The sequence below is a fragment of the Lissotriton helveticus genome, chromosome 3_1 (assembly GCF_964261635.1).
Source record: "Lissotriton helveticus chromosome 3_1, aLisHel1.1, whole genome shotgun sequence".
Lineage (NCBI taxonomy): Eukaryota > Metazoa > Chordata > Amphibia > Caudata > Salamandridae > Lissotriton > Lissotriton helveticus.
The window spans coordinates 1,885,350,837-1,885,363,669 of record NC_136061.1 but is presented as its reverse complement, the minus strand read 5'-3'; the positions used below and the strand labels follow the sequence as shown (position 1 = coordinate 1,885,363,669).

Here is a 12,833-nt window from a genome sequence, read left to right as displayed (position 1 = left end):
ATGCCTGTGGTGGAGTAGCGCAACTCGCTACATGGCAACACACAGTGAGCTCCTCCAGCGATGGCACCAGCCAAGAAGAAGGGGGAGGCCCTGCACGAAAAGACAACACTGGTAGTCAGCCACTGTCCTTGTTGGCCCCAGTGATAATAGTGAAGCTCCACATACCCGTTTCAGGCCGCCGTGGGCTAAACAAAAGATGCACTCTCCGGTCCATCGCCATATACGGGCCGGCCGGCCCCCAAATTCCGCTCACTTTGAGAGCCCCTCATCGGAGCAGCACAAGCGGGAGCGCAGAAGCTTACAGGGATGGGCAAGTCTCTCCCCGCAGCCATGGAGGTAAGATGACGCCAACACCAGTACGCAGGTGGTCAAGAAGTGGCAGAATGCGCTTGGGGTTCGCTTCAAGGGCGGGTCACTGCAGTGTATGGGAAGTGGGTGCTGCCCCAATGGTAGGCTCGAATCTGGCCCGGCTCCAAGTTGCAGCCGATGTTGTTTGGAAGTGCATATGGGCCCCAGTGCAGCGTTCAAGGCCCCACGCCGGAGATGCGCATCGTCAAGCAATGCCGCCCACCTCAGTCTGCAATGCTGCTTATAGACCTATTCCAGGCCGCCACTGTTCCCGTTCTGTTATCAAGGCAAAGCAGACGGGTGTGGGGATTCGAGGAGTTCATCTTGGTGGTAGCCGAGTGCTCCATGAAAATTCACGCCGCCCTCTTGAGTTTCGCTCATCGGGGTTTCTGTTGCTTTCTGCCTCGGAGTTACAGCGCTACGTGCGATCGGGGCTTCCAAATTTTTGACCCAGGCCTGGTGAGGTTCGATGTGGGCCCCAGGGCACCAGCACTTAATCAGGATAATTGAGTAGGCCGGCTCAGAGCTCGGAGCTCACACGTCCACAGCCATCGGCCTGCAAACCACACCCCCGAAGATGGTAATTTTGGTAGCAATCACTTTGTTTACTGTGCCCACTGAGAATAATGTGGCACACCCGTCACTTCCTGTGGAACTAAAGATCTACAACTGAAATCACTCAGCAGCACAGCTTGCCCGTGACCTGATATTTCTAAGAAAAAAATGCCCAATTCGAGTCAAGAGGATTCAGAAAGGGGTAAGGTGTGCATATAAGGAATAACATGATTCTACCTATTCATCAGAACTAAGATTATCAAAGATTGGTAACTTGTCATTTGTCTTATTTACTCTACAGTCAACTCAATTGGGTGAATAGCATGGATATTCCTGGGTAAAATTAGCACTGAAAGCTTTTATCTTAATATCGGTGTATGTCTGATATTCGCCACACGTTATGTTATAGAAATGTTTAAAGCACTTAATGGCCCTAAGATATTATACTGCTTAAGCTGCAGAAATAGTTAGTAATGTGTAAATAAGTTGATTTTCCACGGTGCTCAAATTCTGATATTTTTATATTTTTATTACACCACACTTTCTGTGAAATCTGTTGCAAACAGTATGCACAAGGTCACAAAGTGATGGAAATGTTTGTCATAATTCAGATACACTTAACCCCGCTGAACCACTCCCTTGAGTATGTGTTGTCCTCTCATTACACTGTGCATATTTTTAAAACCCATTGGAAAGCGTGTTAAGATGAAGGAGGTATAGAAGAAGGCTGGGTCTGTCGTACAAAGGGACATTCAAACACAGGAGAGTACATTTCAGAAATTGTAAAATTACTGATTATTTGCCAAAGAAGTTCAGTTTTTGTTTACCATGCTGTCTTGAGTAGTTTCAAATAGGTTGTGAGAGGGAGAACAAGGACTTAAGGCCCTAAATCAGCATGAATGCATGTTAAATTTGTAAAGATATCGTGATCATGCTTAATGATATCTATTAAACGTAACATTGCAGAATTGGACATCAACCAAAATGTATTCTTGGCTTGCAAATGCCTACATAGAAGACATTGACATCAACATGAAATTTAGTGTTTATGATGACACCATGGAAGATGTTGTACTTGTGTATGGGAGCTTACAGAACGTTGATCGTCAAGAATCATACTATGCCCCTTGTATTGTACCTAAAAATTGCCAGCAGGTAAGAATACATATAAAAAGCATTACCGCATAAGTATTTTTACGCCCTAAAAGTCTTTGCTAGAATTTTGCTGATTTTGAAGTCCATGCTAACTTATGTTATGTTATGTTATGTTATATTATGTCATGGTATGTTATGTTACTGGGTACTTAAAAACGCACGGCTACTCCATGGAGTGTACCGACGCTGAAGATTTACAGTTGTTTTGTTTATCACCACTGTTTTTTTCTATAAACCAGTCTCTGTGATACGCCTGAGATGTTTTAATGCCTTTATCATTTCTTTTTTTTTGCTTTAGTGGAGTACTAGATATCATTCCAATAGACCAAAAACACGCTATGTGCAAAAGCCCATAGGTCAGTTGGGCTATTTTAGAAGTAAAAGTGATTCTTCATTGAATGACAAGATTTATTGTGTGGCTATGTGAATGTGTGATGGGATGAATGTGATGAGTGAACAGATGGAGAGAATACTGCATGAATCGATGAATGAGTATGTGAATTGGTGAATAGATTATATAAATTATGAATGGTTCAATAAGTGAGTGGATTGATATATGCCTAGAAGTTTTTTTGAGTATATGAATGGATTAATGAGTGTGTATAGAATGAGTACAAGCAGGTTATGCCAATCTTACAGGCTGGATATTCAGACAGCTGTAGTAAATGTTCCAAGAGTACATGCAATATGTCAAAAATTACTAACTTTATACAATCACACACATTACACAGGATTGGGCACCTTCGAGGAAAAAATGCACACCAAACGTCAAACATTACCATTAGCATAATTATCCATGTCCACTTTTGCCCATGTCTCAGTAATCTTCAAAGTAAATTCTAATTCGCAACTTCACTCATTAATCCGAATTGCATGTTTCGATTTTCCCATATGCTCAAGCATTAGTGCACGTCAAAATTTGACCCAGTGCATGTTCAGATTCGCATGATCATTCAATAATTTTGAATACTTGCTCTGATCTGTGTCAGAAATCTTGAGGGTAAGGCCCAATTTGTACCATTACTTTACAAGACTAGGTATCAGGGTACATTGGCATTATCAATCCTTAGTTCTAGCATTCATCTATGTAGAGATTTTCACCATCGCTCACTAAGGGGCCAATTCCGATTCGGTAAACTAATCCGTACGACCGAATCGAATCCATAGCCCTTTCCGTACGGCTAGTCCAATTACCGCCAGAATCCCGTAATACGATTCGTATGAAAAATATACGATCGAATCGTTGCGAACCGTACGAATAGCAAGGGAAAATCCATACGACATAGACCCTCAAAGTGAACCGTACGAATCGTAAACATGCTGTAATACCCGACAAGTACGATCCAGACCGGGGCATCAGAATGCGGAAAACGACGCGTATGAGCGAGCCACACAATCAAATACGAGACGAACCCACACTGAACGACACGCACGCGAACCCCGTAAAACAGCACAAAGACCGCGGTGAACATCACGTATGACCGAGTCGGACACAAAAATAAACAGAAGCAAATACAATCTTAATAGGCAAAATGCAGACAGTGGACCGCTCTAGTGCCAAGCACCAACCCCAATATCTCCAATACAGTAATATATGCATACAAAAGTGCTGGTGTGCAATTTTCAAATGCCCCCTGTCCCCAAGGGCATATCCAAAAGAATTGGAAGTAGTCTATATTTTTCGTAATCACCAACGTCAAGCGCGATCCAACTAAGGATGGATCCTTAGTTGGATCGCGCTTGACGTTGGTTATTAGAGAAGACAGCTTTGGACGGTGGTTTATTGACAACGCGGGTAAATATCACTTGTGACATTATTATTGAAACTGAAAATCGAGTCAAAAGGGAAATATTCATAATTGAAGATAGAAAGTCTACACATACCAAAAAGGTTAATACCTGCTACGTTATGTGACACACAAGCTTTCCTAATGGATATTGATATATACAAATGGAATAATAATAGCCAGGAAATCATTACTCAGGAAGATTTCGGATTAGTATCACCTTACGTCTACGAAATAATTTAGCCCTGAAGAAGTTCCGGTTACGGAACGAAACGCGTTGGCTGGTGTTTGCATGGACTAATAAAGGAACATTGAATTCCACATATCTATCCAACAGCATTTGTGATTCAGCGTCTGTACGAATGTGGCCTAACGAGTTATTGCTCTCCAACGAATTATTGGACATTTAATTTTCTAGCGGTGCTTTTTCATTTACTAAAAATAGAAGCAAATACAACTAAATGAGCCGTACTGAACCATGTGAACACTGTGAAACAGCACAAGGAGGGTGAAAACTACTCGCACAACACCACAAAACATGTTTCCAGACGTTTTGAGCTCCCGTAGAAAAAGAGTCGTAAGGAGTGTCGGAGAGACGAATTGTACTTGCAGGGCCAGAAACTGCTGCTTAATTACGTACGGACGTCGCGTACTGCGTGTTCTGAATACAAATCGCACATATTTTTTAGTCGTACGGTTGTTAGAACGATTCGTGCAGAGATCTGCTTTGGATCCAAATTGTACTTCATCGTACGTACGGGGACGTTTACGGGTACAATTTGTACGGGAAATACGCTCCGGACGGCTATTTGTAAAGGGATTTTACCGAATTGGAATCGGCCCCTAAGTGTCAAAACATAGCTAAGTAATTTTGCCACATTTCAGTTTGCAAACATTAACAAAATTGCTTCATATGCTGATATTACATTTCATCAAGTTCATATAACACATTTAGAATTTGGCGTATGGTGCATCGGGCAGCGGAGGCATTTATTCCACTGCCCTTGCAGAATTCCAAGTGCCATATTTAGAGTTCTCTGGTCCATTTTCATAGACGGCATCATCATGGCTTTGTTGAAGGTACCGAGCGTTTGCGGAGTGGCCACAATTTTTATAGTGGCAACTCAACACATTTTTTGTTGTACAAAAACAAAGCCCCGAAGCAAGAGTTTGTTTTTTGATAAACAAAAAAGAAAAAGATTTTTTTGCAGAGTTTTATATAGCGTGAACTAGACCCGAACCGAATCAGGTATCAGAGCGCTTTACTTATTTTCCAGTTACGTTACATGAGGACACACTTTCATTTTAGGCACGGGGAGATTAAGGGATTTGCCCAGAATCACAGGAGGTTTTGGCGTCGTTACCGAGTTTGTGGGGGTATTTTTTTTCTTTCTTGTTGGATACCGCAATGCTTTCCACAGCAGTCCTGACTATTCACCCACATTAGGATATAAAGTCTGAGGTATTTAAACGACATCCCAAGGTCATCCACACCAAAAGTTTCCACCAGTGGGATGCTCTGCTGGGGGAAGCACGGCAATTGTCTCAGTTCTAAATAGAGTTTGGCAGACAGGGCAGTCCATCATTTTGATGTTTTTTATCTGTTGCTTTCTTCATTTGCTGTTGCATTTACTGAAGTGAGCAGAAAAGACACAGTAATTCATGCTATTACAAGATGTCTCTATAAAGTCAACATAAAGGATGCAGTACCTTAGGTCATTAATAGAGTTCATCTGAAAAGGTGCAGGATCTCAGGTTGTAACTAGAGGTTCTCCTGAAGTAAGCAGAAGGAGTGCAGTACTTCAGGTTGTTACTAGTAGTCCCCCTAAAATTAGCAGAACGTCCCCTGGTTAGATAAGAAGCATGTATCTTGAAGAATGTATTTCTCCCCAGTCATCGTAAAGGGACGGGCCCATAATTTTTAGACCTTATCTAAAATCACACTCCAAGGGTTATTTTTTGCAGCATGAAAGTGTAAAGGGGAGAAACATTATGAAAACAATTAATTAACTAATAATCCTCTTAGATACATAATAATATGCGGACAATTGCTTTGAGTCAGTTTGTTCATTACAAAGCCAAAACTAACTGGACATAAAGACACCTCAACACAAGGGTATAGAAATACAAAGAAATTAGCATGAAGCCAAATTTGCGCGTCCAATTTAGTCGGTGTGGCGTAAACAACATCAGTTCAAGAAGCAAGCTAGAGGAAATCTAGCACAAGTCCAAATTTCCCTCCATCGGGAGTTAGTGAGTGAAAAGCATTAAATCTATTCCTATTCTAACACTAAGGTGACATCCCTACTGAACCATTTTAGGAAAAATGAAGATGTCAGCACGTGGAGTCTTCCTAAGAAGTCCTTCCATGATCAATGGGTCAACTAGCATAAAGCTACCAAGACAGAGCTAGTTCTAAGATGCTCTCTCTTCAGAGGCAAGAAAGAAGTGGGAAGCTATGCCTAATTCCAACAACCAGTTATCCATAGTAAGCACTCCCATGATGCACTTAGAACAATGCTATCCACTCTGGGTAAAGTCCTGAAGGTATTTTTCCACAATGTCGATAGTGTACCTTCCTCACTGCAGTTTGTCCTTGATTCTCAGGCCTTCTCCTGTGTGAAACACAACAACCTTCCTTTATTGACTCAAGCCACATGATTGTAGCTTCTTCTCTTATTGCCTTGCTAATAAAACATTGAAATTCATCTGATAGAGACTTCTAACTGCAGATTCCTGACGTTTTATTTCCCCAGGTGTCATGCTTTATCCCGAAACATTTGCTGAGCAATACCCCTTGCGTGCGACATCGGGTGGCTCCATTCAGCTCCGCGTGACGTTGTTGGCATTAGTAGCGTCCGTTATGACATTGCAGTGCCTATATAAGCACCACCCAGGTGCACGTATGTCAGTTCTTTTCTTTCTGTGCCAGTAAAGTGCTGGTCTGGGAAAATCTACCCTTCTGCAGCTTTTTGGCAGGGTTTTTTCTTGACTGTTGTCGATGTTTTTGAATACGGCTTCGTGTGCGAGGGATGTCCAGTAGAAAGACTGGTTTTAAACCATGCAGGACTTGTTCCCGCATGATGTCAGTTACCGATTCCCTCCAAGTATATCTGTGGTGTCTTGAACGCTACCACGATTCAAAGTTGTGTTCGGACTGTCGGGCGATTGCTCGAAGACCTTGAGGGAGCGGGCAATGAAGTTGTATGCATACCAGCAGTCGACACCGTTCAGCGAGATTCAGAGGGGGTCCTGTTAGAAGAAGAGGAGGTCGTGGGATCGCTCACGAAGCCTTAAGTCCTCTTCCTCCCATTCGAGGTCATCTGGACATTCGGGGAAGAGGCACAAGAAGAAGAAGAAGTACAAGTGGACTTTGACTTTACCTCAACTGGCGTCTTTCATTGAGAGAGGTAAGGAGCTCCGATGCCCTAGGCATGGTTCTGCAGAGCCGGAGCCTGAGTCGACTTCGCGCCTCCCACCCTTTCCGTGACCTGGAGCGACTCCTGCTCAAATTAAAGATTTTTATGAGGCCATGCACCGCGTATTTGAGTGGAACGACCCTGTTGTTGAGCCCTCGGGCCCCACGGGGTCAGATGGGGCTCCATCGGGTTCAACACTGTTGGCTTCGACCATGGCACTGGTGCGGCCTCACGGATCCTATTCTGCATCCGGTTTGATGCCAGTCGTGCCGACACGAGCTCCCCGGTGTCGAATCAAAAGTGGGTGTCTCTGACATCACCGGTGCCCATCGGCGGCACAAATCCCATCCTCCTCTCCGACGACACAGAGCCGGAACGGCGTTGAGCAATGCAGATTCCAATGTCGACATGTGGGGTCACCTGAGCATTTTGTGGATGTGCTAAGCTCAGGAGAGGAATGAGAGGAGTCTGGAGCACCTATAGAGAACCAGGATGTCTCTGAGGAGACTATGGACTGGTATGGGGAACTTGGGGAAGCCAGTGGTCTTGATGGTTACCTGGACACTGACATGCTCTCTCCACCTACAGTGGCTACGGAGGAGGGGGTGTCCTATGCAATGGTGGTTAATATGGCAGCTGAGGTCCTTGGACTGGAGCTGCTCTCAGTGCAGGTCAGGACTAATCTCCTAACCGAAGTGCTTCAACCTGGGGCTTCCACCTCTGAACCCTTATTGCCCTTTACTGAGGCACTTACAGACGTTCTTCTAGGAACATGGTCCAAGCCTAGCACAGGGGCTCCTGTGAATAGGACGATTTTTACGCCACCATCGCCCAGCTCCTGGCGACCCAAAGTTCCTCAGCCAACACCCCACCCCAGAAAGTTTGGTGGTGTAGGCCTTTATTTCCCAGGGCGCATTCCATTCTGCACCTCCGGATAGGGAATCCAAGAGACTGGACTAATTTGGGAAGAAGATGTTTTCTTCCTCCAGTCTGGCATTGTGGCTGGTGAATACCGCATGCTTGTTGGGCTATTTCTGCCACTTTTTTTGGGAGACGGTTGCGCAGGTGCTTCCACAAGTCCTGGAGGAGGCCCGGGCTGTGCTCTCCCAAGCTGTCAAGGACAGGAGAGATGCAGCAAAATTCACCATACAGTGTGGTTTTGATACAACCGATTCGCTGGGCAGGTCAATTTCAATGACAGTGGCCTTGAGGCGCCACACCTTACTTCGTACAACTGGCTTCTCAGGGGATGTCCAGGCCAATTTGATGAACATGCCCTTTGATGGAACCCGCCTTTTTGTGGAAAAGGCTGACTCGGCCCTGGTCAGGTTCAAGGACTCTCGAGCTACAGCCAGATCCTTGGGCCTCTCCTTCACTCCTCATGGGCAATCTTCCTTTCGCCCCTTTTGTGGCAAGTCCTGCTCAGACTACCCAATCCGTGCGTGGGCATGGACACTGTACATTCTGTCCGCAAAATGGAGGCCAGAAGTCGTCTGCCACATTCCCCCAGCAGCTGCAGCCTCCAAGCACTCCTAGGCTGATTCTGCAGGACCACACTACTCGATTAGGTGGAAGAATCTGTCATTATCTTCCCGCTGGAGATCTATAACAACAGACAAGTGGGGCTTGCAGATCGTCCAGGAGGGCTATTCTCTTCCTTTCCTTTCTTTGTCCCCTACTATTCCGCCAACTCAGGAACGGCTGGCGGAGGATCATTTGAAGTTCCTCTAGGAGGAAGTTACAGCTCTTTTGGCCAAAGGAGCTATAGAAAGGGTCCCAGCTTCAGAAGTAGGTGGTGGCTGTTATTCCCGATACTTTCTGACTCCAAAGAAGAACAAGGGGCTTCAGCCCATTTTAGATCTTTGGACTGTCAATCTCTTCCTCAAAAATGAGAAATTCAAAGTGCACACATTTGCTCAGGTCTTGTCTGTCATGGACCAAGGAGAATGGATGGTGGTGTTGGACCTGCAGGATTCATATTTTCATATTCCCATCCTGCTGGGCCACAGGCGTTACCTGCGGCTCAAGATAGGCTGCAAACACTTTTGGTTTACCGTGCTCCCCTTTGGTCTTACCCGTACCCCTCAGGTGTTCACCAAGGTGATGGCAGTGATTGCAGCTCATCTGCGCATGCTAGGGGTGTCAGTTTTCCCCTACCTAGACGACTGGCTATTGAATGTGTCCTCGCCCCAGGCAGTCATCTCCCACCTTCAGACTACGGAGGACCTCCTGCATTCGCTGGGGTTCTCTATATATGTGCCGAAGTCACACCTGACTCCTTCTTAGATGCTCCCTTTCATCTGAGCTGTTCAGGACATAATTCAGTTTTGGGTTTTATCCTCCCAAGCAGCGAGTTCAGGATATTCAGGTTATGATTCCGATATTCCAGCCTCTATCCTGGATTTTGGGGAGATTGACTCTGAGGCTGTTGGGTCCCATGGCCTCCTGCATCCTCTTGGTGAGACACGCCAGTTGGCGTATGCGGGCTCTTCAATGAGACTTGAAGTTCCAATGGGCACAGCATCGGGGAAATCTCACTGACGTGGTTCAGATCTCGGAAGGAACTGCTAAGGATCTGCAGTGGTGGTTAACAAACCACGATTGGGTCAACGACAGACCTCTCGCCTTTCCCCAACCAGATTTCACAATTGTGACCGATGCGTCACTTCTGGGATGGGGCAGCCACATGGGAGAGGAAGAGATCAGTGGTCACTCATCTACGGTGGAGACAGGGCTACACATACACTTGTTGGAGCTCCGAGTGATTCGGTTGGCAATGAAAGCATTTCTTCCCTCTGTTACCCTGTGTGGAGCTTGCAGTGCGGGACTACGGGGAGGTCCACAGAATTGGGACCCAACTCTATGGATCTCCACTCCGCCACCCGCCTCCTTTCTTGTGAGAAATGCGCTTGCACAGTTTTCACAATGATCACCCAAGTTTCGAGAAAGAGTCAGCGAGGAAGAGGAGGAGGTCAGCCCAGGGACGCTGCAGTTCAGGTAAGTGTTTTTTGTTTTTGTTTTAATTCATGTCAAATTAATTTTTAATAGGGGGTGAAGGCGGGAGCTGGTGAACTCTGCTCAGCTGTGGAGTATGCAGAGATTTGCCTACTCCTGTGTTACGCAGAGGCCGCGAAGTAGGCAAATATCCGCACACTCTGCTGGCGGAGCGGAGTTCTCCGCCCACGTTTAGTCGTGAACTCTTTGTCAAGAGGCCCAGCGTCTCTGGACATGGCTGGAACAGCAGGGCATAACCCTGGTGGTTCAATACCTGGCACGTTCTCTGAATGCCAGAGTGGACAACGTCAGTCGTCGATGCGTTCAGGATAATGAATTGAGTCTCCAGTCGGAGGTGGTGCAATGTCTCCTTCAGCAGTGGGGAGAACCTTAGTTAGATTTGTTCACCTCCGAAGAGAACACACAATGTCAGCAGTACTGCACGCTGGAATTTCCAAGGCAGCTACCGCTCGGCAACGTGTTTCATCACAAGTGGAGCTCAGGCCTGTTGTACGCCTTTCCGCCCATGCAACTCCTGCCCAGGGTTCTGAAAAAGATCAGGAGGGACTGGGCCCATCCTTGTGGTGCCGGACTGGGTAAGGAGAGTTTGGTATCCAGAGCTTCTGAGCGTAAGTGTTCATCCTCCGATCACGCTGCCCCTTCGGGAAGATCTTCTGTCGCAGTAGCAGGGGAGGATTCTCCACCCAAACCTGTCAACTCTGTGCCTCCCTGTGTGGAGATTGAGCAGCAGCAGTTGATGGCCTTTGACCTTCCTCCCAAAGTCTGTAATGTTATTCTGGCGGCCGGGTAGCCCTCCACTAAGTCGGTATACACCTGCAGTTGGCAGACATTTGTATTATTCTGTACAGAAAAGTCTATTGACCCTCTTTCTGATCCTCTTTCTACTGTCCTTTTATTCATTCTACCCTTTCCCAGCAGGGCTCTGCCTTGGGAACTCTCAAGAGTTACCTTTCTGCTCTATCTGCTTTTTTGCAGCTGGCAGACCAGCCCTCGCTCTTTAAATCTCCTATTGTAAATAGTTTTCTAAAAGGGCTGGATCCTTTATTTCCACCCATGCCCTTTATTATGCCACAATGGGACCTTAATTTGGTCCTCACTTACCTGATGTGTGCTCCTTTCGAGCCTTTACACTATTGTCGCCTCCGGCTGTTGTCCATCAAAACAGCCTTTTTAGTGGCAATTACTTCGGCCTAGAGGGTGAGTGAATTGCAGATGTTATCCAGATCGCCTCCTTACCTTATGTCCTTTCCAGACAAAGTGGTACTTTGCACCAGGGCCTCATTCTTACCAAAGGTTATGACCCCATTCCATCTTGGTCAGTCCAATTATTTGCCCACTTTCTTTCCTCCCCCACATCCCTCTAAGAAAGAGGAGCATCTCCACCGACTGGACCCAGAAAGAGCATTATCGTTCTACCTTGACCACACAAAAGAGTTCCGGGTGGATGACTAACTCTTTGCAGGGTATGTGGGAGCAAAGAAAGGAGAGGCAATTGGTTGTTCTCTGCATTAAAATATGTTATGCCTTGGTGAAGAAACAGCCTCTTGATGGATTAAGGGCCCCTCCCACCAGGGGAAAGGCTGTGACTACGGCCTTGGCATGGGGTGTCCCAGTTCAAGACATCTGTCAGGCAGCGATGTGGTCATCATTGCACACGTTTGCAAAACATTACTGCCTTGATTATCAAGTGAGCAGGGATGGGCACTTTGCCCGTTCAGTCCTGCAAGACTTCTTAGTCTAGTTTATGAGTCTGCAAACCCACCGCCAGAATGGTACGGCTCGGGTATCTGATTCAAAGGTAAGGAATCTGCAGCTAGAAGTCTCTATCAAATGAACAAGTTACTTACATTTGGTAACGCATTATCTGGTAGAGACTCTATCTAGCTGCAGATTCCATACAGCCCCAACCACGCCTCCCCGCTTTGCTGATTGATGTTGTAGGTATAGGGTGCTCCCTTTTCAGGGTCCTAGTTTTGTACACGATCACGTTAGTCACTTCATGGCTCTGCGCTTCTGGAGAAGCAAAAAACGAAAAGTACTATAGTCCGCACACCTGGGTGGCGCCTATATAGGCACCGCGACGTCATAACCGATGCCAAAGAACCACCCGACGTCGCGTGCAAGGGGTGTTGCTGAGCAAAAGTTTCAGGATCCAGCCTGATGCCTGGGGAATTCAAGGGTAAGGAATCTGCAGCTATATAGAGTCTCTACCAGATAATGTGTTACCAAAGGTAAGTAACTTGTTCTTTGTAGGAAGCAGGCTCTGTATTTACTATTTCAAAGTGAGGTACAATGTGAACAGAGTGCAGTGGAACCCCAAAGTTAGGCAGAGGTAAAGTTAGATAGCCTCTCACTCTCTATTTGTGGTAGTGTGGGTGAGCAGTAAGGCAGTATCAGAGGACAGTGTTAAGCATTTGTTGTACACACTCAGTCAGCAAATGAATTCACACACTCAAAGACTGAACCTCAGACCAATATTCTTTTAGGTATTTTTTTTCTAGATCCAAGGAAGCCTGGCACAGGTAAGTGATAAATACTTTGCAATAAATATACG

The 12,833-nt window shown here is 45.9% G+C and overlaps 1 protein-coding gene across 2 annotated transcripts in view; it reads left to right on the top strand.

Annotated features, from left to right (window-relative positions):
• The window catches only part of LOC144823936 (sperm-specific sodium:proton exchanger-like), an 8,804,346-nt gene that overhangs the window by 7,953,033 nt on the left and 838,480 nt on the right, over window positions 1-12,833 (top strand). For both annotated transcript variants that reach the window (XM_078682870.1, XM_078682871.1), the window contains one exon: window positions 1,870-2,058. In XM_078682870.1, the coding sequence (XP_078538996.1) occupies window positions 1,870-2,058 (189 nt within the window). The remainder of the gene's footprint in view (window positions 1-1,869; window positions 2,059-12,833) is intronic.